Below are 22,213 nucleotides of genomic sequence, written 5' to 3'. Positions count from 1 at the left end.
AAATAGGTTATATATTAAATATAGGTTGGTTACAAAAAAAAATTTATAGATTAATTGGTCAATATATATTTAAGAATATCTCAAAAAATCCTCTGAAAGAGAATATTCCTATGATTTATATAATTTCCAAAATAAAATCTTTAGTATTCTATATATTGTTACAAAATATATATTGTTAGGTATAAAAAGAAATAAAATCTTGGCAATTTATCACACTTAATAGTGATTTCCGAGATCTTATTGTGCAGTTAAAAATAAAATTTCACCTAAGCACGGGTCATATTAAAATACTTTCACCAAACATATTTAAAAATTAAAATAAAAAACAAACAACAAATATCATCATATCTCATACATAAAATTACAAAGTTAATAATATAAACTTACAAAATAGATGTTTTTTTCTCAAGCCATCATATTTAAAATATGATTTTATTACATAATGTTTTATCTAAAAAACTTTTAAAAACAATCATATAAATTATATTTTATTTTAAAATTAAAATATAAATAAAAGAAATTTCAACCTATGCTCTAGCACAGATCCTAATCTAGTACTAGCTATTATTAAAGTAGAAAAATTTAATCTTAGAAATATTTATAACCCCACTTGATATAACGAATTTTGTTCGAGATGGAAAACTACGAGTAGAAGCAAAGTTTATGCATGTCGGATATGTAATCATGTAATGTTACATAATACTTATGTAAATGACTAATGAGATTATTTCAACCAATAGTTCAAGTCATTCACTCATTCGTTTACACAAGTACGTGAAAATAAGTAGTTTTGACTTTTACTGAATACTGTATTTTTAGATTTAATTCTTCTACACATCCAATGTGAATCAGAGTAACTCTGTAACTATATATCATCCAATTCCTGAATTCCAAGTTATGATGAGAAGCATAAGATTCGTCTGTTGAGGCAAACTTATAAAAAAATATATATATTTAGATGAATGAAACCAAAAAGGTTGACCCTTGCTTCCAAAAATTTCTTTCATTTTCTTCGCTTCATCTGTCGTCCTAAAGTTAAGGAGTTTGAAGTTATTAAAAATGTGTCAATTTTATAAAAATAAGAGTAGAGAGTTTGGTGGGCTGTCGTCATGTTCCACGGGCCACCTGGATGTTGTTCATGTTCTAATCTTCTGTGTCATTACGTATTATATGGATGTGTCCATCACTACCCTACTAATTTTAACTACTTCTTTAATTCTTAATTTTCTTTTACATTATTAACTGATAACGAAATAACCGAATCGAACCGACTCAAAGAATCGAAAATCTCATATCTACTAATTTTATTACAAGCTCAACGTTACTTTGGAAAAAAAAGAAAAGGATGAATTTTAATTTGCACAATGAAATATAAATTTCACCAAACAATGAGTGAACGTTAAACAAAAGTTGCAACCAAATACGAATACGATACAGCTTAGCCTATTGAAAGATTAGGACAATACTTATGAAAATAAATGCTTATCTAGTAATTAACTCGAGATATAAAATCACTAATAATCAATGCAACAACATCGTAAAGGAACGTAAGGGGAAGGAGATCTACACTCTCCATCTTCATGTTGTCTCCCAACACAGTCAACGAGGCATTCATGTGATCCGTAACGGTCCGAACACAATACTCGTCTGCAAGTGTATCTGACGTTTTTTCAGCTCTGCTGCATCTACACAAATCCACAAAAAGTATATGCATGATCAGTGCTTAATTCTAACTGTTTACTAGTATTGTCTTTAAGACTATTCACAGCTAATTGAAGAATATTTTCATACTCCATCAGTTTTAAAATAGAAATATTTTAACTAAAATAGTTTAGATTCAGATTAAGAAATATTTATGTTTATTCAACCAATCACATAAAAGACTGTATAATTATAAAAAAAATTATTGAATTAATATATAATTTGCATAGTAATTTAATAAGATCCTAAAATATGAAATTTTTTGTCAAACAGATCCTAAAATATGAAATTACTACAACATATCTGACGCCAAAACGCTGTGGTTAGACAATGAAATTACTAGTAGTAGTGTTACTAGGAGACAAAAAGTTATCAAAGTTTTTGTGATAGCAAGAGGTCCATCTGAACCTGAGACACTTTGCTGGCTCTATGATGCCTTTTTAGCTCGGTCTGCTGCGACCTCTTCTTGCCTACGAGAACTAACTGATGCCATTGGAGAAATCTATCGCAAAGTGAAATTCTGAAAAATAGTATTCAATTTTAACCGGACTATTCGAACCGGAACCAAATTCAATTAAACCGAATTAAACTACTTCAAGGATCTGATAAGTGATAACGATGGTGATTACTGATTACAACTCCCAAGTCCTAACCAGCCAACCTTCATCTAAATTTAGTTGAGTGAGTTTCTTAGCTTAATAGTTCAATTATTTTTCTGTGTTTTGACTGTCACTTATGACCTCCTACTAACAAAACAACATAACTCTCATCTATATATACATCTGATCTGACATGCATAAAACTTTTTTTTTTTTTTTTTTTTTGAGAAAGGACATGCATAAAACTTTTCATCTAATCTTATTTAATTCACGGTTTTTTCATGTGTGTTATAAATAGTACTAAATCATTTATATGATAATTGTCAAGAGTGATGAGTACAAACATGTTCTCAATAAACCCACATTGCATTTACATGTTGATTTTTCAATTGTCTATCCTTTTTTAACTAGAGATATGTGTAAAACACAAACTCGCATCAATGACCTCCACAAAGAGAGCTACACATTTAGCTGTTTGTTGTCCATATATCTCTACTTCTCTATTGTGAGGCAACATCATGCATTGTTTATACAGATTGAAAAAGCTCTTAAAGATATTTTTTTTCTTCTTCTTCTTTCAAGGCAAATCACTTTTTATAATATTCTAGTTTTTTAATAGCTAAAAACCAGATAACCAAACTAAAACCAAATGATCATCTCCAATTCAATCTTTGAAAAAAAAAACTCCAAATAACAACCGGTTTTGTAGAATTGAACCGAAAAGAATTTGTTCTGTAATCGAATTTAAACCGAATCATTTTTTGGTTCGGTTCGGTCCAATGTAATTTTTCCAGTTGGTGCTATACAAAATTTGACCTGTATGATATCGCAAAATCATAAATCCTGTTTATCAAAAACTCATAATTTTTTATCCTTTTTTTTTTTTTGGGATAAAATTCTGGAAATATAAATTGAAAAAATTGGAAATTTATAAAAGGATTCAAATGATAAGTTAAACCCTAAAGGGCCCTAAAACCCTAAAGGCTCATATAGTTAGGCAGTAAGTAGCAGCTGTTTCTAGACTCTTCTTCTCCTTCGCTTATTAAGTCTCTCTCTCTCTGTCTCTCTGTTCTCCACTGATCTAACTCGCTCGTCAGATTCATATCTCCCTCGGCGTCTTCATCCTTCATCTTCTTCCTTCTCAGTCACCATGTATCGTTTCGCTTCTAACCTCGCCTCCAAGGCAAGGTAGGAAACACTCACTCTCTTCGTTTTTTTTCTTTTTTTCTTTTAACAATGGAAGGCAATGAGGAATTTAATCGATCTGGGTTTTGATCTAGTCTCCTTCAATTTATCTGGGCTCTTCAAATCTATTTGCTTTATCCCTAGATTTTGATTTACTAATTCTGATTTTAAAAATGGTTTCTTTTTTGTTCTCTCTGTTCTCAGGATTGCTCAAAACGCTCGCCAGGTAAATTGATTTTGATTTTTAATTGGTCTGTACTCTGTAGCTTTTCGGGTACGAGCTTACTTTATCGTGCTTTCTCTACTATAGGTTTCAAGCAGAATGAGCTGGAGCAGGAACTATGCAGCCAAAGAAATTAAGTTTGGTGTTGAAGCTCGAGCTTTGATGCTTAAGGGTGTTGAAGATCTTGCTGATGCTGTTAAAGTCACCATGGGTCCTAAGGTACTCTTGTTGTTTTCTATCCCTACTCTTTGTGAATTGGTTAGGAGGTTCATGTCTATTGCAAAATCTGTCATTTCCTTATGAGACATGTGATTTGTGTGACCTGTTATCTTCTTTTACTCTTGTATCAGTTTCTATTATCTCAATGGCAGTTTGATCTAAGCTTTAATGTGACTGGCTTTTCTGATTTCTGTGTTTCTAATTTTTGAAGGGACGTAATGTTGTGATTGAGCAAAGTTGGGGTGCTCCTAAAGTGACAAAAGATGGTGTGACAGTTGCCAAAAGCATTGAGTTCAAGGACAAAATCAAGAACGTTGGTGCCAGTCTTGTCAAGCAGGTTGCAAATGCTACTAATGATGTTGCTGGTGATGGTAAGTTAATTGAAATTATTGGCTCTTATCTTGATTTCGTGATTCACAGTTGTAAAAACTTTGCAAGGCTATTTACTTACACTTGCCTAACTTGCAGGTACCACTTGTGCTACTGTCCTCACCCGGGCTATATTCACCGAAGGTTGCAAATCAGTTGCCGCAGGGATGAATGCGATGGACTTGAGACGAGGTATCTCCATGGCAGTTGATTCTGTGGTGACAAACCTTAAAAGCAAGGCGAGGATGATCAGCACATCTGAAGAGATTGCACAGGTTGGGACCATTTCTGCCAATGGAGAGAGGGAAATTGGTGAGCTTATTGCAAAGGCTATGGAGAAGGTTGGCAAAGAAGGTGTAATCACAATCCAAGTAAGTAAATTGCTGAATCTTCGCTTATGTTTCTACTTATATATTGGTCAAACCATAACTCTCACGTGGGTAAATGCATTGCAGGATGGAAAGACACTGTTTAACGAGTTGGAAGTTGTAGAGGGGATGAAATTGGACAGAGGTTATACGTCCCCATACTTTATTACTAATCAAAAAACCCAAAAATGTGTAAGCTTTTTACTCCCTGCTCAATTAAGTTCCTGATGTGGCAAATTAATTATAGAATTTACTGAATTTGAATTCAATCTATGTAGGAACTAGACGATCCTCTCATTCTTATCCATGAGAAAAAGATCTCAAGTATCAACTCTATCGTGAAAGTGTTGGAGTTGGCTCTGAAGGTATGTCTGCTTTATCATCATACTAGTAAATTTGATAATATTTTCTCGTAAAAATGCTTTGTGAAAGGAATCTAATGTGGTTTCCGTTGTCCTTATAAAACGTTACAGAGGCAAAGACCACTGTTGATTGTTTCTGAAGATGTGGAAAGTGATGCTCTTGCAACTCTTATCCTTAACAAGCTCCGTGCCGGAATCAAGGTTTGAACATCTGAAGCTTTTACTACTGACTCCTGATTCTTAGGGATGATCTTCTTTGATTTGTGATTAATACTGTCCTCCTACAGGTCTGTGCCATCAAGGCCCCTGGGTTTGGAGAGAATAGGAAGGCCAATTTGCAAGACCTTGCTGCCCTTACTGGTGGAGAGGTAGTAAATTTGTTCTGTAATGTGTCACTCTTGTGAACCTCTTATTACAAAGGAAGATTAATGACTTGGCTTGATGTAGGTTATCACGGAAGAGCTTGGCATGAATCTGGAGAAGGTGGACCTGGGCATGCTAGGAACCTGCAAAAAGGTAGCCATTGAAACCTTGACTAATATAGACATTGGGGCACTTAGCATATTTGTTGTTAGATTTTTAAGTGTAGTTGAGACTTGTCTGGCTATTTATAGGTTACAGTCTCCAAGGACGACACTGTTATTCTTGATGGCGCTGGTGACAAGAAAGGCATTGAGGAACGATGTGAGCAGGTTGGTTTTTGTCTTAACTCACTAATCAATTAGTTGATAAAATTTTATTATTTATAATCAAATGAATTGAAGATGTATAGTTATCCGTCTAATTGCTTGGTATTGCAATTAACAGATTAGGTCAGCAATTGAACTGAGCACCTCAGATTATGACAAGGAGAAACTGCAAGAACGGTTGGCTAAGCTATCTGGAGGTGTTGCAGTTTTGAAGGTTTGTCATTATTAATTGTTTCTGTAGTCTCATAATCATAGCAGCCTGGTTTGTAAGTGTCATGTTATAAATTCTGGAGTTAATTGTGTTTAGATTGGAGGAGCAAGTGAAGCTGAAGTTGGTGAGAAGAAAGACAGAGTGACAGATGCTTTGAATGCCACTAAAGCAGCTGTTGAAGAGGGTATTTTGCCAGGTATGTCTCTTCAGGTGAAGAACACCCAATTGACATTGCAATAAAAAAACTTGGAATGTGCTCAAAGAAACATTACAAAACACTTGCAGGAGGAGGTGTGGCTCTTCTATATGCAGCGAGAGAGTTGGAAAAACTCCCAACAGCCAACTTTGATCAGAAGATTGGTGTGCAGATCATTCAGAACGCATTGAAGGTTAGCATTTCTCTAAAAAAAAGATCATATGATCTGATTATTTCTCCAAGTCATGTTTAACGGGTTTTGTTTTCCTCAGACTCCTGTTCACACAATCGCTTCAAATGCTGGAGTTGAAGGTGCCGTTATTGTTGGCAAGCTCTTGGAACAAGATAACACAGACCTCGGTTATGATGCAGCTAAAGGTGAGTTGAGTTTACGAATCTATCATCACTTTACTTTCAATATATATGAAGATCGTCTTTACCTAACTCTGGAGAAAAAACTAGGTGAATATGTGGATATGGTGAAAGCTGGAATCATAGACCCTCTGAAAGTGATCAGGACGGCTCTGGTTGATGCTGCCAGGTAACTAAAAGCGAAAACCTAACCTAACAATGTTTTTGTTCTTTTTCGATTGGACATATAAGTCTAAGAAGCTAAAACTGTATATCTTTGCTGTTTCTGTGTTTTTGTCAGTGTGTCATCTTTGTTGACAACAACTGAAGCTGTAGTGGTTGATCTTCCGAAAGACGATAGCGAGTCAGCAGGAGCCGGAGCAGGCATGGGTGGAATGGGAGGCATGGACTACTAGATCCACTAAATTCTGTCTTTTTTTTTGTTCTTCCACCAGTTACCAATCTTAACTTGAGAAAGAGGAATATGATTCTTTTAGGAGTCTAGTCTGTCTTTGCCTTTGTTGCTCAATAACATTAAAAGTTTCACAATAAACAGAGCACACTTGGCAATGTTGTAAGACCAGTTAGCATCAAAGTTTTCTATTAAAAATCACTTGATTGAATGGCTTATTCGATACTGAACTGGTGGATCTCATTAGCTCAAGCATGCCCTGACAACAAGGAAACTGAAGTGATTTGAATCACACTTTGGTTTAGGTTTTTGTACACCAAATAACCGAATTGGTTCTTTTTTTCTTCTAACTTTGGTTTACAGTTTGGTGTCTTAACTGAACTATAACTGAATTAAAAATGAAACCTTTTTTTAGTTTTACCCTACTTCTGATTTGCACTGTAGTATGCTTCGCGAGCATCTGTGATGTTCACGATCATGGCGACAATGAAACCTGCATTTTCAAATTCCTCTCGTTACCCTTATCGTCTCCTCTCCCAACTGAAAATTTTCCGGCGTATAGGTTCTGTTCCGGCACTGGTATCTGAAGATTCCGACGACCAATCCAATGATGTTCCTCTCCGCACGAGTAGCAACGGTCACGAGGGCAGTTATATTCCCGCAGAGAGACGTTTCTACAACATGCTTTTAAAGAAATGTACAGTCTTTAAGTTAATCACTCATGGAAAGATCGTTCATGCTCATCTGATTCAATCCATCTTCCGTCATGACCTCGTTATGTACAACACTCTTCTCAATATGTATGCTAAATGCGGAAGTTTGGAGGAAGCTCGTAAAGTGTTCGACCAAATGCCTGAGAGAGATTTTGTTACATGGACCACTTTGATTTCTGGTTATTCGCAGCATGGTCGACCTCGTGATGCGTTACTCTTGTTTGATCAGATGGTTAGATTTGGATTTAGTCCCAATGAGTTCACTTTGTCTAGTGTCATCAAAGCTGCTGCAGCTGAGACGAAAGGTTGTTGTGGTCATCAGCTTCACGGGTTCTGTATTAAGTGTGGATTCGATTCAAATGTTCATGTTGGTAGCGCTCTTCTTGACTTGTACACACGCTATGGTCTTATGGATGATGCACAATTGGTTTTTGATGCGCTTGAGAGCAGGAATGATGTTTCTTGGAATGCTCTTATTGCTGGTCATGCTAGGAGATGTGGTACAGAGAAGGCTTTTGAGCTATTTCAACGGATGCTTAGAGAAGGTTTCAGACCTTCTCATTTCTCATACGCTAGCCTCTTTGGCGCTTGTTCCAGTACTGGGTTCTTGGAGCAAGGGAAATGGGTTCATGCGTATATGATTAAATCCGGTGAAAAGCTTGTGGCTTTTGCAGGAAACACTCTTCTTGACATGTATGCAAATCAGGAAGCATCCATGATGCGAGAAAAATATTCGATAGATTGGCTAAAAGGGATGTGGTGTCTTGGAACTCGCTGTTAACTGCTTATGCCCAACATGGATTTGGAAAAGAAGCAGTGTGCTGGTTTGAGGAAATGAGGAGAGGTGGGATTTGTCCCAATGAGATCTCGTTTCTCTCTGTGCTTACAGCTTGCAGCCATTCTGGTCTTCTAGATGAAGGGTGGCATTACTTTGAATTGATGAAGAAGGATGGGATAGTACCCAAGGCTTGGCACTATGTCACGGTTGTAGATCTTCTAGGGCGTGCTGGTGATCTTCATAGGGCACTGAGATTTATTGAAGAAATGCCAATAGAACCTACTGCAGCCATCTGGAAGGCCCTGCTTAACGCTTGTAGAATGCATAAGAATATGGAATTGGGAGCTTATGCGGCCGAGCATGTATTTAAACTTGACCCTGACGACCCTGGTCCTCATGTAATACTATATAACATCTATGCATCAGGTGGCAGGTGGAACGATGCTGCGAGAGTCAGAAAGAAGATGAAGGAAAGTGGAGTAAAGAAGGAACCTGCTTGCAGTTGGGTGGAGATTGAGAATGCTATCCACATGTTTGTGGCGAATGATGAACGTCATCCACAGAGGAAGGAGATTGCTCTCAAGTGGGAAGAGGTTTATGCAAAGATCAAGGAGTTGGGATATGTGCCAGACACCAGCCATGTAATAGTCCATGTGGATCAACAGGAGAGCGAAGTGAATTTACAATATCATAGCGAGAAAATTGCATTGGCATTTGCGCTTCTCAACACTCCTCCTGGATCAACCATACACATCAAGAAGAACATCCGTGTTTGCGGGGATTGTCATTCAGCAATCAAATTGGCTTCAAAGGTGGTTGGGAGAGAAATCATAGTGAGAGATACCAATCGGTTCCACCATTTTAAGGATGGTACTTGTTCTTGCAAGGATTATTGGTAGTGACCACTGAAGAATTCAATATGCAGCAAAAAAGTTGGAAAAGCTTACAACAGCCAACTTTGACCAAAAGATGCAGATCATTCAGAACACATTGACGGTTAGCAGTTATCTAAATTGAAGACCATCTGATTTAATGATCCTAAAAAAGAAGTTGTTTAATGGGTTTTGGTTTGCCAGACTCTTGTTCACACAGTTTCTTCAAATGTTGTACTTGTGCTGTTTTTGTTTGCAAGCTCTTGGAGTAAGATCCTGGACCTTGGTTTTGGAGCAAGGTGCTGTTTATGTTGGCAAGCTTTTGGAGCAAGATCCTGGACCTCGGTTTTGGGGCAAGGTGCTGTTTTTGTTCGTTAGTTGAGTTCACAATCCAACATCACTTCACTTTTGATCTATCTGAATTCTGAAGATTGTCTTTAGCTGACTCTTGATGAAAACTAGGTGAATGTGTGGATATGGTGAAAGCTGGACCAGGACGTATCTGGTGGATAGTAGACCCTTTGAAAGTGATCAGGACCAATGTGGTTGATCAAAAGCTAAGCCTAACAATATTCTTTTTTCTCGTTTCGATATGGTTCTAGGTTAAAACTGTAAACATAATTACACTAGAAATATGCATTCATCTTTGTTGACAACAACTGAAGCTGTAGTGTTTGGGCTTCCAAAAAGACAAAACCGAGTCCGCAGAGGCATGCGTGCAACTGCAACGGGAGGCATGGACTATAAGATCACGAAACTCTCTCTCCTTCTTTCACCAATTTTTAACTTGAGAAAAGAGAGACGATTCTTTTAGGAGTCTTTTGTCTTTGATTTTGTTGCCCAAATAACTGGTTTCACAATAAACAGCCACACTTGGAAATTGTATGAGACTATAAGCATCGTAACTTTTTACGGTATCGTTCTATTTGCTTGCATTGAATGCCTTCTTCGTTTCTGAATTCGTGGATGTATCATTGCCCTAAGGTCAGTTATAAATTTTGTCAAACAAAGAACAAAACAAGACACTTCTACAATCCAAAGTTGACATGGCAACATCTTACATGAGTTGATATATAAACTGTTTCGATTACAGTAGTTATGATTTATGAAGATGTTTGGAATTATAGCAGACATGAAGATTCAAATCATCGACCTTTCCTGCTCTTCTTGACTGTAGCACAATCCGGGCAGTACCATTTCCCCTTGGGTTGTTCTTTCAGACCAACGCAGCCGAAATGGAACCACTCAATCTTGCACTGCATTTGAGTTTATTTACAGTTTCAAAGAGTGTCTCACAATGTGAAAAGAGACAATAGAAGTTTAAATCCATACCTCATTGTTATCACAAGCAACCATCTCGCCATAGCTTACTTGGTTGCAGACGCAGTAAGTTGGTTCGTTTGGATCCACAGGCAGATCCAAATCCATATTACTTGAAGTCACCCCTGTTGATGCTGCTGCTGTTGATGCAGCTGTCGCTAGCCTTGTCCTGCCACAACATCGAACGAATAATTTCATTGGATCTAACTTCATATTTCACAACGACAGTGGTTTCACCGGACCCTAAGCTCATGTTGCTAAGGTTTAGGCGATGTGATTGATTGAGAAACTTATGTTATGATATAAAAGATAAGGCTGAAAGCCACTTACTTCTTTCGCCCTCCTCTTCCACCTTCACCAGCCTTCCCGGCTTTCTCGCTGTTCTCAAGTTCTAATGCAGCGGCAGCTTCTTTCTCTGATACAAACCACACCCTTTAATGTTTACTACTGAATAAGATAAGAAAGAAGCTCAAGGTCGACAAAAGAAAAACAGCAAGCCAGAAAATGACCTTTGCGGATCTCCTCGGATTTTTTCATATACTGGTCAAGTTGCTGAACATGCATATCCACCTGAAGCAATATATAATCTGAAAAATAATGACTTTAAGGAATAGAGTAACCCACAAGGTTAAACCGAACAGCAAACTTAAGCTACACAAATCCGAGGTCAGACACCACCATAACAAAGAAGTCTCCCTCTTCAGAAAACTAGGAAAGAAGAAATTTTAAGAAGCATACCAGATCATATGCCTGCATAGCCAGCGCCACTTTCTCGTCAGCGATTCGGACGCTGTGTTTCTGCTCATCGAGTGCTTCCTCTGAGAATTGTGTAAGAGAGGTACTACTGGGTGTGATATTCCCAGTTCTGCCCCTTCTTATATCTTCTATTTCTTTCTCACAGCGTTGTTCATTTTGTCTTTGATTCTCTGCTTAAACACACACAAAAGACATAAACAAAGATGAAGGCAATCCACATAACAAGTAAACAGACATCCTATGAAGATGCTTTACAAAGTCTTACTTTTATACTAAACACACAGCAAACAACTCATCTCTAACTCATCCGAAAACAACAAACTATGCAGAGCATGAATTCCAATGAAATGGGTTTAGTGAAATGACTAAAAGATCATATCTGCTGTACAAAGATGAAAAGTCATCTCTAACATAACTCATCCGAAAACAACAAACTATGCAGAGCATGAATACCAATGAAATGGGTTAAGTGAAATGACTTAAAATATCATATCTGCTGTACAAAGATGAAAGCAATCCACAAGTCATCTCTAACATAACACAATCCGAAAACAAGAAACTATTCAGAGCATATGAATTCCAACGAAATAGGTTTAGTGAAATGAGTAAAGATCATTTCTACGCTACCCTTTCCAAGGAATTACTAGTCAAGAATAAGTTACAAATCACTGTAGCTACGTAACAGTGATGCTTTAATCTGCAGTAGATACGATTTTGGAATAATATATGATTGGTTGTTACCTTGCAAACTTTTATCCAAATCACGCAAGAGTGAATACTTCTTCTGCAAAACATGGGCCAGCGACACAAGATCTGCAAGCAACAGAGAGAGATATCAAGAAAGAGTTGCTTCACTATTATTGCCTGATATCCACAAAGGAAGAGGAAACCAAGAAAGAACCAAAACACAATGCACACAATGATATTATAAAATACACTGGCACAAAAACTCTGATCACGCTGATTAACAAACAACTGGTTCTAATCTAAATTTCACTTCAACGCTCAATACGCTTCCTACTACAGAACTCCAGAACTCTTACATGTTCTGATTATAAATAATTACATTTCAAGCATTTTTGCTTAGTCTAAGTGAAATTAGTACAAGAACAAGGTACAAACACACGAATTAATCTAAGTTACTGGTAATAAACATAACAATCCTAGGAGAATTAGTGAATCACTCTCTTCGTTCATAGAGAAAATGCCCCAAATATTGCAACGAAAGCTTAATCAAATCTAAAACAACTTTGGGTAATCGAATTAGCTTAACGTAATAAGCCGAGCAATTTCAAGAATCGTTGACAAAAGGAAAGATGATGATACGATTTTGCTTACTTGCTTCAAATTCCTCGGCGAATGACATTTGGGGATTTAGGGTTTCGCAATATGGAAACAAAATAATATATTCGCAGCTCTCTCTTTTTTAAATTCCTTCTTCTCTTTATTTTAATCATTTTCTCAGATTAATTTGGCGCACAAACTAAACGATTATTACTTTTTTCATTTATTATAATGTTAAGAACATTTTCCCATTCATTTTAGTACTGTTAATATTCTTTTTTCTCATTTTCTTGAAACTAATTAAGAATTATTCAACCTAAACCACCAAATTATAGACGCTACAACTGGTATAATTTATATTGAAAAATGTTTTGGTAACCACTAAATTATAGACGCTAATATGAGTTTTCTATCATTCTCTGACGTTATTATATTTTGGATTACACTCGAGATAACAACACAGCTATAAAGAACACATTTCAACAACTACACAAAATCATAAATCGCAACAACTACACAATCACCACTTCTCTATTTAAACACCCATTGCACAAATCTCACATATTCAACAAACAATCTCAATCAGCTCAAAATCTCAAACACGAAACAGAGAGACATCTAAGCAAAACATTCTCCATGATGATCAAGCAATCACCAATCTTGCTTTTAACAACAATCTTGTGCACAGTTGCTGTGTTTGCAGCAGCTCTTGATCCTGCACCTGAAGACCCCATTTTCGAACTCTACATGCATGATTTACTTGGAGGAAGCAGCCCCACTGCAAGACCCATCACTGGTTTGCTCGGGAACATTTACAACGGCCAGGTTCCGTTTGCTAAGCAGATTGGTTTCACTCCTCCTGAAAACGGTATAGCCATACCCAATGCAAATGGCGCACTCCCAACGGTTAATGGCATCAACGGTGTACCTCTTGGGACCGGCCTGTCTGGTACAGCATACTCTGGTCAGAACCTTAATGGAATTCAGACTCAGTTGGGTCCTGATGGTCTGAGTCTTGGGTTTGGCACCATTACTGTGATCGATGACATACTCACATCTGGTCCCGACTTGGGTTCGCAGCCGCTTGGTAAGGCTCAAGGAGTTTATGTTGCAAGTTCTGCAGACGGGAGCACTCAGATGATGGCTTTCACAGCTATGCTTGAAGGTGGAGAGTACAACGACAACCTCAACTTCTACGGAATTTATAGGATAGGAAGTGCCATGTCGCATCTGTCAGTGACTGGAGGAACAGGTAGGTTCAAGAACGCTTGTGGGTTTGCAGAGGTCAGGCCATTGATTCCATCAGGTCAGCATGAAGTGGATGGAGCAGAGTCTTTGCTGAGGATCATTGTCCATCTGAAGTACTAAGAAAACACAAACGGAGCCTTACCAAAAGATTTTAAAATTTGTGCATGATGTGTGTTGTGTGAATGTTCTTTGTTTGTTGAATGTAACAGTTATTGATTGAAAGCAAATCACAGAAAGCCCTGAAATTTCTAATATTGTGATAGTGTATTATGAACATTGCTCTAAAGCCTAGGATTGTAACTACAAGAATTCTGAAACAGCAGAATCTATACTGCTTACACAATCTACTCAAGGTTCTGACAGTGCAACCCCAATTATTACTCTAATCCGAGGATAAACAAAACTCCTATGGCTTTGTGATATCTTCAGAAACTTTATTCCAAGAAGAAGATTCATGTACATCAACCCAACCTTGTGATATTCACACGGCTAAGTACTGTGGTTTCATCCAACCCATACAGAGAGTCTATCAAATGCATTCTCAAAGAAGCTGGACCATTCGCCATAGCTTCACCCAACTCACCTGCGATACCAAAGACAGACATAGCGGAAACTGTAGCTTCCAACGGCCGTGATGAATCGATAGCAAGAAATGCAGCAATAAGACCAGCTAGTGAACAACCAGTTGCAGTGATCTTTTGCATCATCTTCGTCCCATTGTGAACACCAATAACCTCGTTCCCATCTGTAACGATATCAACAGCTCCAGACACTGCAACAACAGCACCACTCGACAGAGCTAATGACTTAGCAGCTTCTATAGCGTCTGTAGATTCATGAGAGCTATCAGCACCCTAAGATAAAACACAAACAACTCATACACATTAGCAAACAACTTTCACTAAAACTTCCAAATTGAATTGAACACTCAGAGTTCACTAACTACTACAAGTCAATTCAATTTCTTCAGCCACCGACACTAAAACCTCTCAATCTCTATATATCATATACCTTAGTCTGACCCGGTGAAGCGGAGGATAGAGCAATAATCTCAGAACCGTTTCCTTTGATTACAGTAGGTTTTAACCCGATGAGCTCCAAACACGACTTTAATCGGAACCCGGAGCAACTCACGGCGGCGGGATCGAAAACCCAAGGCTTTCCAAGCTGAGAAGCGACTTCGGCGGCAGCTTTCATGGAGGGAAGCCATTCAGGTGTAAGTGTTCCGACGTTGATACAAAGCGCGTGAATATGAGGTGTGAAATCAGGAATCTCGACGACTGAATGGACCATCGCCGGAGACGCACCGGCGGATAAAAGCGTGTTGGCTACGAGATCCATGGAGACGAAGTTGGTGATGCACTGAACCAGCGGCGATCGTCGCCGGACGTCGGTTAAGTGAGCCCATACGCCTGAGCTCCACTCGTTTTGCTCTGATTTTGATTCCATTCTCCCACAGTCCCCACTTTAACCAGTCCTCGATCACGACTCAAAATATATACTGTAGTAAACACGGTTTGGTTTAGATTAGATAAAAACCGGGATTTCATTCCCGGTTAAGACTCAACCAAATAAATCAATTAACCCAGTCATTACATTTTTTGACGGTAGAACAAAAGAAAAACTTTGAGATGTTACAAGAATGAATCAACAATCTCAAACTCACAGATTACAAATGTGGAAGTCGAACTCTCTACAGATACAGAAGCGTTAAACCTCCACGTCGTGGACAACTATGCCCGCCTTAAAATTAAGTTATACCCCCATAGAGAGATTACTACTGAAGAGGTTCCCTACTTCAAGCAACTACCTCTAACGTGTCAATGTCATCCAAAATTTGATTCGCATCCACATATCACATTTGGAGGGAAACTGTCGGCTGTTAACAAAATCAATCGGATTATATAAACCAATTTATTAAGATACGATAATCATTAGCGGTTAAGAGTCAAATCTCACAAAAGCAACTGCAACCACTACGGGTTAGTTCAGTGCAGTGGTTCAAACTACACAATAGCATGGGAGAGAGTCTTAAGGCACTAAGCCATTATTATACCGTTAAATATTATATATAGACAATAAATAATAAAGACAAGGGAATCAGCTAGCAGAGCTTGGTGTCGAAGTTGAGAGTGATCCCCATGCTGAACAGCTCCTGACACAGAAGCTTAGCTCCATAAGGCACATACACCCTAACCACATGGTCTGGGGATTCGCACACTCTGCAGTAAGGCCCTCTGATCTTTCTTCCACTGCTTGGAGTCCTCTCGATCACGTTCGCATAGGTCTTGCAATTTCTGCAGATGTGCATCTGAGAAGAGTCACTCAGAGTGAAGAGACGCTCATGCAAATTCGCGGAAGCACCATGAGCTATTAGGCAGTCTCGCTCCATTTCTCCAAACTTTATTCCGCCGAACCTCTTCCTATCTGCCACTGGTTGCCGTGTGAGCGGGTGGACTGGTCCGGTGTTCCTGAACTTTACTTTGTCCTCTGACATGTGGACAAGTCGCTGGTAGAACGTTGGGCCCATGAATATCAGAGAACGCATCATCTCACCAGTTCTACCGTTGTATACCCTTTCGTTTCCCCATCTTGAAAAGCCAGCCCTAACCACAAAATATATTTACCATTGGCCATCAATTACGACTCAAGAATCAACAATAATCTAAGAAAGGTTCAATGAGTTTATGCATAATCACAAGGCCACAGCATCAATCCTCTATAACATCTTCAACCAGGTAATATTATCAATATATAGTTCCTACCCGTAATGATATCATTCATTTGTACTCCCTAGGAAACATGCTTAACGAGTTAAAACCAAGTACCTGTGAAGCTGCTCAGTGATTTCACTGACACTCGGAGTGGAGAAAGGAGTAGCATGACGTGTCAATTTGGTGTATGCAGCAGAGCTACCCTCCTTTTGTATAGGACTAGCGATTCCTTTGGAGAGCGCAGCCTCCAAGAGTTGACCCGGTGTTTGCCTAGAAGGGAAAGCGTGCGGGTTTATCACAATATCAGGAACTATGCCTTGGATCGTGAAAGGAAAATTCTCCTGTTCCTCTACATAGCCTAAAACACCCTTCTGCCCATGCATACTAGAAAACTTATCTCCAAGGCATGGAGAACGAACCTGCAACCAAAATGGAACATTAGATTCATCATAGGAACACATTCTTTAAAAGACACCTCGATTCAATATGATCTGGAACTTACCTGTCTCAGAGAAACCGAAGCAAAATTCTTCCCCTCATCATTAGATGACAATACCACTTTTTGCACAATTCCTCTCTCAGTGTGCTTGAGCTTTATACTGTGATCAGCCCCAGACTCGGTGCATCTGCCAATGACAATATCGCCAGTGCTCATGTTAGCACCAATGATAGGAAACCCGTCATCATCAAGGCTGTCTACTTTGCCGATTTTGCTGTGTGTCTTTCCAAACTGAACAACCTCATCCATCTTCTTCCTCTTCTCCGAGTCTTTGCTATCAACCTCTGATTTGTAGCTTCTAATCTGCTCTGAACGGAACATACCACGTTCCATTGAAGCCTTGTTCATCACAATGGAATCCTCTTGGTTGTACCCGAGATGAACATTCACAGCAACAATTGCGTTCTGGCCATTAAACAGCACTTCTTTTTTAAGACACTCCGACGCCAATGTTTTGAAAAGTGGCTTCTGGGGATAAAACAGCTGCTGGGACAGTGTATCGCAGCGGGTGTTAGGGTTCGTTGATGAGAAACCAATGGCTTGTTGGCAATGCTTCTGGGACTGGTAGAGAACTCTTCTCCCATGATCGTGGTTTGCAAATGGGACAATTGCACAGCTCACACCCAGCAGGAATGACAAGTCTAGTTCGCAATGCGTGTAATTCTTTGGTTCCTTCAGAAGCTGTTTGATTCCCCATGCTGTATTACAGTCTTCTTCTTCTTCAATCCCGATCAACTCGACAATCCCTTGGTCAAGAAGATGCTCAAAAGAATACTGTTTCGGTTTGTCTTGCTTCAACTTGTGAAGATTTTCCACAACCAAGAGAGGTCGGAGTAGTCTACCAGCGTCAGTGAAAATTCTCACCTCATTGTCATCTTTATCTCGTTTAATTTCCATCTGCATGAGAAAGTTGTGATACATAAATATATATATAAATGATATACGACATAATAGACACATTTCTGAAAGCAGAAAAATCCAAAGCAGCACAAGACATATCGAAATAACGCTAGATATTTGATGAAACAGAAGATACCTCACGAGGTAATTCACTTCGGCGCCGCCTGCTCTTTATCTCCGCGACAAAGTATTCAGAATCTGAACATAATCCAATCCAGTCTCCATTGAAAAGAACTTTATGTTTGCCACACAATGGTGTGCTGGTATCATCCATCAGCTCTTCCATTCCACAATCAAAGAGCTTTTCCACCACAGGCTCCAAAGTTTGAGTGCTAACAAGTCCAAGAAGAGACATGTTCTTCACAAGACCACAATTTTCACCATCTGGAGTTGATAAAAAGCATACTCTGCCCCAGTGAGACGGATGCCTGTAGGCAACATTACAAACAATGCAGCCATAGTTCAGTTTCCCAATACGAACCAATTGTGTAACCGCTCACATTAAAAAGCAACCAAAATGGATAGATTGACTAAGGGACAAAGAAACAAGAAAGACAGAATCAGAATCTCTTAATATCAGTTTCATCTATACAAAAACACTAATATACACAGATCATAGAAGGGAATCTGCAGAAACAGTATCACCAATTCACCATCATATACGAAATTGAATAAGAACATCATTAAAATAGTCTAACGAACATGTAAATTTGAGTAATTGAAGACCATACAGCTTAGTTAAAATTCGTGGGATATAAAAAGGAGGGGAGGTGGAAATTTTCACTTACGGATATCTAGCATCTCCAACCTTGCCGGTATATAGGACTTGCTGTCGCGTTCTCCTCAGATCAATCAGAGTCTGCAATGGATTTGCACGACCCAGATTAGCTACAACACCTGAAACCCTTTCCATCTTCCTGAAAGGATGAGACCATGCTCCAGTGGAGAAGGCTCTAGTAAGCCCATTTGTGATAATGGAAGCATCCAAATAATGCTCAATAGGCTTCAAATCACCATCGCCTGCGAGGTGTTTCTGCATGTTCTTGGTCATGGTTCTTCTAGCATGTGCCAGATGCACCCTTATCTCCCGCTCCAACAGTTCTCCAGCGAGCTCAATTCGCTTGTTCCGGAAACTATCCCTGTTTTCACAGCTTCTTTTCCCCGCATATGCGCTGAGAAGGCACTTTACCATATAGCCCAGGAAACGGGCTTTCTTCTTCAAACCTTGGAGGCCTGGAAACAAATACAGGCGGAGGCAGTCATCCACACTTTCAAGAGGAGGGAACTTGGTGCTTTTAATCTGCTGTTCAACATATGCTAGAGCATTGTTCCCACAGCGAAAAGCTTCACAAATTGCATCAGCTTCATGGATAGAAGCTATGAGACTGTTGGTAATGTTTGCATCATCACCATCGAAAGCAATTAAATCCATGGCTTCTTTGTCTGACGAAACACCCAGCGCAAAGAACATAAGCCAGACTGGAATCTCAGTCGACAAGAAGTACACTGTCAGTACTTTCTCCCTTCTCTTATAGTCTTCTGATTTCAGATTCTCTGCGAGACGCACAATGAACCGATTTCTTTTAGTTTCGGACCTGAAGGAGACTGTCCATGGTGAATTAGAAATCCACAGTCTCTTTGTGCACATCTGTTCCTGAGCTATAAACACCTGCAACGCACAATATAATCACATTACGAAGTTGTATAACATCCTGAATATATCTTTTCCAGTATATATTAGGAGAAGAAAAAAAAAACTAACTACTGTAATTTCCACTAAAATAGAAATCTGATGTAACTCACCTTCTCAGCCCCCTTTATCACAAAGTATCCACCCTGATCAAAGGCACAATCCCCCTTATTGCAGTTTTCCTTTCCTTGCACGCTTGTATTGCAAAGGACAGACTTCACCATGACAGGTATTCTACCAATTAGAATGTCCTGCTTTTTGACATCTAGTATCTTCTTCTCGACATAATCGTCTTGTCCGGTCTTGAATTTGTCACTTTTAACAACACTTTTTGTGAACACCTAGTCAATTCCATTTATAAAGTGAAGAGACAGTTAGACAATAAACAAAGCCGTGATAAGAAGAAAAAGATATATGGAGAGCAAAACAGAAACATCATCAAAATCTTGACAGTACGATTACTTCATCATTCCATCAAATCCAGAAAAGATTACTTCATTTCCAGACAAAGAAGATTGTGGTGGGACCTCAACTTGGACATTTACTTTGATCCTTGCTGAGTAAGTCATGTTCTGAAGCCTGGCATGCCATGGGAGAAACTGAAGCTCCTTTTCATCAGAAAAGAATGTGGGCATCTCGACGGTGACTAGTCCGAATCTAACAGTAGCGTATCTCCAATCATCGGCCTTCTTCTTTGAAATATCAAAAGACGGTTCAACGAGCATCTCACCAAAGGAATCAAACACATTCTGAAGCCCGTGTTTGATGAAGAAGTCGTAGGAGTTGAGCTGATGACTTATAAGTCCATAGTTTTCAAAGAAGGATGTTGCAGCTTTTTTGCAGAAACTCTGGAGAAAACTTTCTCCTAGCTCAGAAAGATTGATCTCCCCAGCAGCCTCGATCTCATCATCAATGTCCATCTCTGGTATATATCTCAACACACACTGTACCAACGCTTTGAAGAAATGATTACTCTGCATAAATTAAAAACATCATTGTGTTATGAGTAGAAAGAAAAAGAAAAACTACGAAATCATCTGCTATACAAGAAACAATGTAGAAACTCAAAATCATAAATGCTTTTCATAGCATAATCCCATTCTAAGCAGAAGAGCAAACACAAAAAACAAGACTACAGAAGAATTAAGTATCATAAGTGAAGCTAATCAAGACACAAGTAAACAACCACAGAACAATCATGAATAACCCCAAATACAAATGGTAAGTGATGAACATCGCCCAAACAGAAGAGAAGTACAGAACCACTAAACCACAGAACAAACAAGGTCAGATTTATCGCAGAACAATGATTGACAATTACATACAGAAAAAAAGCGAGTGAATTCAGAGGTATATGAGAGTAAAAGAGGAAGAATGAAGAGAAAAGTTTAAGCCTTTTACATACAACAATCGTTTTCACAGTATCATAACTCACAACTCGTACAAGCCATATTCATAACAAACAATCATGTAGAACAAACAAAATTAGATTAATCACAGAAGAATCATAGATAAATACATACCAAAAGAGCTTAATCATTAGAGTTATATGAAAGCTAAGGGGAAGAAGAAAATAAAAAGAGAAAAGTTTGAACCTATCACATGCAACAATCGTTTTCATAGTGTCACAACCCCTATACAAGCCATGTAACAACAAACATTCATTAAGAACAAACAAAATCAGATTAATCACAAAAGAATCATAGAACATTTACATACCAAAAGAGCTATATGAGATGAGAGTAAAAGGGGAACTAACAAAAAAAAAAGGAGAAAGTTTCAAACTTTAACATACAAGAATCGTTTTCATAGTGTTACAACTCACAAGCCATACTCACAAGAAAGAATCAAGCAGATTAGTAAACCAAACCCTGTCGTGCACAGCACAGACACATACGTTAATGCATCTAGAGAAATCAACAGCTATAGTGAAGAAAAAATCAAGAGATTAACACTATCTACAAGCAAAAAAAGAGAGCTTTGTAAACTAAGAACAAAAAAAATGCAAAACCGAAAACGCTAAAAGCTTTTGAAGAGAAGAAACTAAATCATATATTCTCTGGAATTTCAACGCTTAAAAGCATAATAAGTACCTTAGATTGCTGAATCTTACACGGTGGAGAAAAGCGGCGGTGTCGGAGGAGAGATGAGTAAACGTCGCCGGAACTGGAAAATCAAAACCCTTGGCTCACTTTTTCAATGGTTTTCTTTCCCAGTCGGACTCGGAGGAGTGAAGAAGAAATTGGGGACTGTCCCTTGTTGAAATAACCATTATGCCCCTCGCTTTTGTGTGCTTTATTTCTTCAAACATAAAGGTTAACTACGTCATTTTGGAAAATAAATTATGCTTGCATATTTGAGACTTTTATTTATTACTGCAGAAGAAATCCCCACCCGAAATTATCCTATTATAATCTCTGTAATACTTGAGTCGTCCTTGAGCTTAACACTAGAGAAGAGTAACGTTTGTTTCTCGGATCATCGGTCCATACCTACAAAATATGTTCCAACATTTCTTCTATACAACTTTGAAATATTACAAGATGATTGCCAA

The 22,213-nt window shown here is 38.4% G+C and overlaps 4 protein-coding genes and 2 pseudogenes across 8 annotated transcripts; 3 read left to right on the top strand and 3 right to left on the bottom strand.

The window, feature by feature from the left end:
* The first annotated feature begins 3,149 nt into the window (after positions 1-3,149).
* On the top strand, positions 3,150-7,096 carry LOC104746948 (chaperonin CPN60, mitochondrial). Its single transcript, XM_010468503.3, has 17 exons — positions 3,150-3,488; positions 3,690-3,711; positions 3,796-3,927; positions 4,139-4,298; positions 4,396-4,667; positions 4,752-4,856; positions 4,943-5,029; positions 5,138-5,227; positions 5,314-5,394; positions 5,474-5,542; positions 5,641-5,718; positions 5,834-5,929; positions 6,023-6,122; positions 6,212-6,315; positions 6,395-6,500; positions 6,585-6,663; positions 6,775-7,096. The coding sequence occupies exons 1-17, from the start codon at positions 3,451-3,453 to the stop codon at positions 6,887-6,889; spliced, it is 1,734 nt and encodes a 577-aa protein (XP_010466805.1). The 5' UTR covers positions 3,150-3,450; the 3' UTR covers positions 6,890-7,096.
* A 135-nt stretch (positions 7,097-7,231) lies between these two features.
* Positions 7,232-9,907, top strand: LOC104746947 (pentatricopeptide repeat-containing protein At3g24000, mitochondrial pseudogene; annotated as a pseudogene). The gene is made up of 3 exons (XR_015582635.1): positions 7,232-9,372; positions 9,509-9,606; positions 9,711-9,907. The product of XR_015582635.1 is annotated as a pentatricopeptide repeat-containing protein At3g24000, mitochondrial pseudogene (transcript).
* A 292-nt stretch (positions 9,908-10,199) lies between these two features.
* On the bottom strand, positions 10,200-12,804 carry LOC104746946 (PHD finger protein ING1). Of its 2 annotated transcripts, none has more exons than XM_010468500.2 (7): positions 12,663-12,804; positions 12,066-12,137; positions 11,307-11,494; positions 11,078-11,138; positions 10,899-10,983; positions 10,581-10,737; positions 10,200-10,504 (listed from the first exon to the last, which is right to left on the bottom strand). In XM_010468500.2, exons 1-7 carry the CDS (start codon positions 12,688-12,690, stop codon positions 10,394-10,396), a joined length of 702 nt encoding a protein of 233 aa, XP_010466802.1. In that variant the 5' UTR covers positions 12,691-12,804; the 3' UTR covers positions 10,200-10,393. The 2 variants fall into 2 exon arrangements, with proteins under 2 accessions (XP_010466802.1, XP_087345382.1); XM_087489256.1 differs by having other exon boundaries at positions 11,078-11,155; positions 12,663-12,765.
* A 202-nt stretch (positions 12,805-13,006) lies between these two features.
* On the top strand, positions 13,007-14,110 carry LOC104746944 (dirigent protein 16 pseudogene; annotated as a pseudogene). Its single transcript, XR_015582636.1, has one exon. The product of XR_015582636.1 is annotated as a dirigent protein 16 pseudogene (transcript).
* On the bottom strand, positions 14,045-15,339 carry LOC104746945 (hydroxyethylthiazole kinase). The gene is made up of 2 exons (XM_010468499.3): positions 14,868-15,339; positions 14,045-14,710 (listed from the first exon to the last, which is right to left on the bottom strand). The coding sequence occupies exons 1-2, from the start codon at positions 15,303-15,305 to the stop codon at positions 14,318-14,320; spliced, it is 831 nt and encodes a 276-aa protein (XP_010466801.1). The 5' UTR covers positions 15,306-15,339; the 3' UTR covers positions 14,045-14,317.
* A 417-nt stretch (positions 15,340-15,756) lies between these two features.
* LOC104746943 (DNA-directed RNA polymerases IV and V subunit 2) lies at positions 15,757-22,075 on the bottom strand. Of its 2 annotated transcripts, XM_087489254.1 has the most exons (8): positions 21,753-22,075; positions 20,187-20,633; positions 19,773-20,000; positions 18,758-19,638; positions 18,106-18,397; positions 17,073-17,966; positions 16,685-16,989; positions 15,757-16,462 (listed from the first exon to the last, which is right to left on the bottom strand). In XM_087489254.1, exons 2-8 carry the CDS (start codon positions 20,577-20,579, stop codon positions 15,961-15,963), a joined length of 3,495 nt encoding a protein of 1,164 aa, XP_087345380.1. In that variant the 5' UTR covers positions 20,580-20,633; positions 21,753-22,075; the 3' UTR covers positions 15,757-15,960. The 2 variants fall into 2 exon arrangements, with proteins under 2 accessions (XP_087345380.1, XP_087345381.1); XM_087489255.1 differs by lacking the exon at positions 21,753-22,075 and having other exon boundaries at positions 20,122-20,259.
* Between the last annotated feature and the right edge of the window lie 138 nt (positions 22,076-22,213).

The sequence above is a fragment of the Camelina sativa genome, chromosome 15, assembly GCF_030686135.1.
Source record: "Camelina sativa cultivar CO46 ecotype springtype chromosome 15, ASM3068613v1".
NCBI lineage: Eukaryota > Viridiplantae > Streptophyta > Magnoliopsida > Brassicales > Brassicaceae > Camelina > Camelina sativa.
This window is presented reverse-complemented; position numbering and strand designations above follow the sequence as displayed.

Coding starts and splice junctions, on each gene's coding strand:
- LOC104746948 (XM_010468503.3), top strand. CDS start 3,451: ATGTATCGTTTCGCTTCTAACCTCGCCTCCAAGGCAAG. Junction 5,030..5,137: donor TGTTGGAGTTGGCTCTGAAG/GTATGTCTGCTT, acceptor AAAACGTTACAG/AGGCAAAGACCACTGTTGAT. Junction 5,543..5,640: donor TGCTAGGAACCTGCAAAAAG/GTAGCCATTGAA, acceptor GGCTATTTATAG/GTTACAGTCTCCAAGGACGA.
- LOC104746946 (XM_010468500.2), bottom strand. CDS start 12,690: ATGTCATTCGCCGAGGAATTTGAAGCAA. Junction 11,139..11,306: donor CTATGCAGGCATATGATCTG/GTATGCTTCTTA, acceptor ATATTGCTTCAG/GTGGATATGCATGTTCAGCA. Junction 10,738..10,898: donor GGAAGAGGAGGGCGAAAGAA/GTAAGTGGCTTT, acceptor ATGTTGTGGCAG/GACAAGGCTAGCGACAGCTG.
- LOC104746945 (XM_010468499.3), bottom strand. CDS start 15,305: ATGGAATCAAAATCAGAGCAAAACGAGTGGAGCTCAGGCGTATGGGCT. Junction 14,711..14,867: donor CTTCACCGGGTCAGACTAAG/GTATATGATATA, acceptor GTTTTATCTTAG/GGTGCTGATAGCTCTCATGA.
- LOC104746943 (XM_087489254.1), bottom strand. CDS start 20,579: ATGGACATTGATGATGAGATCGAGGCTGCTGGGGAGATCAATCTTTCT. Junction 20,001..20,186: donor AAGTAAATGTCCAAGTTGAG/GTCCCACCACAA, acceptor GGAATTGACTAG/GTGTTCACAAAAAGTGTTGT. Junction 19,639..19,772: donor TGATAAAGGGGGCTGAGAAG/GTGAGTTACATC, acceptor TGTGCGTTGCAG/GTGTTTATAGCTCAGGAACA.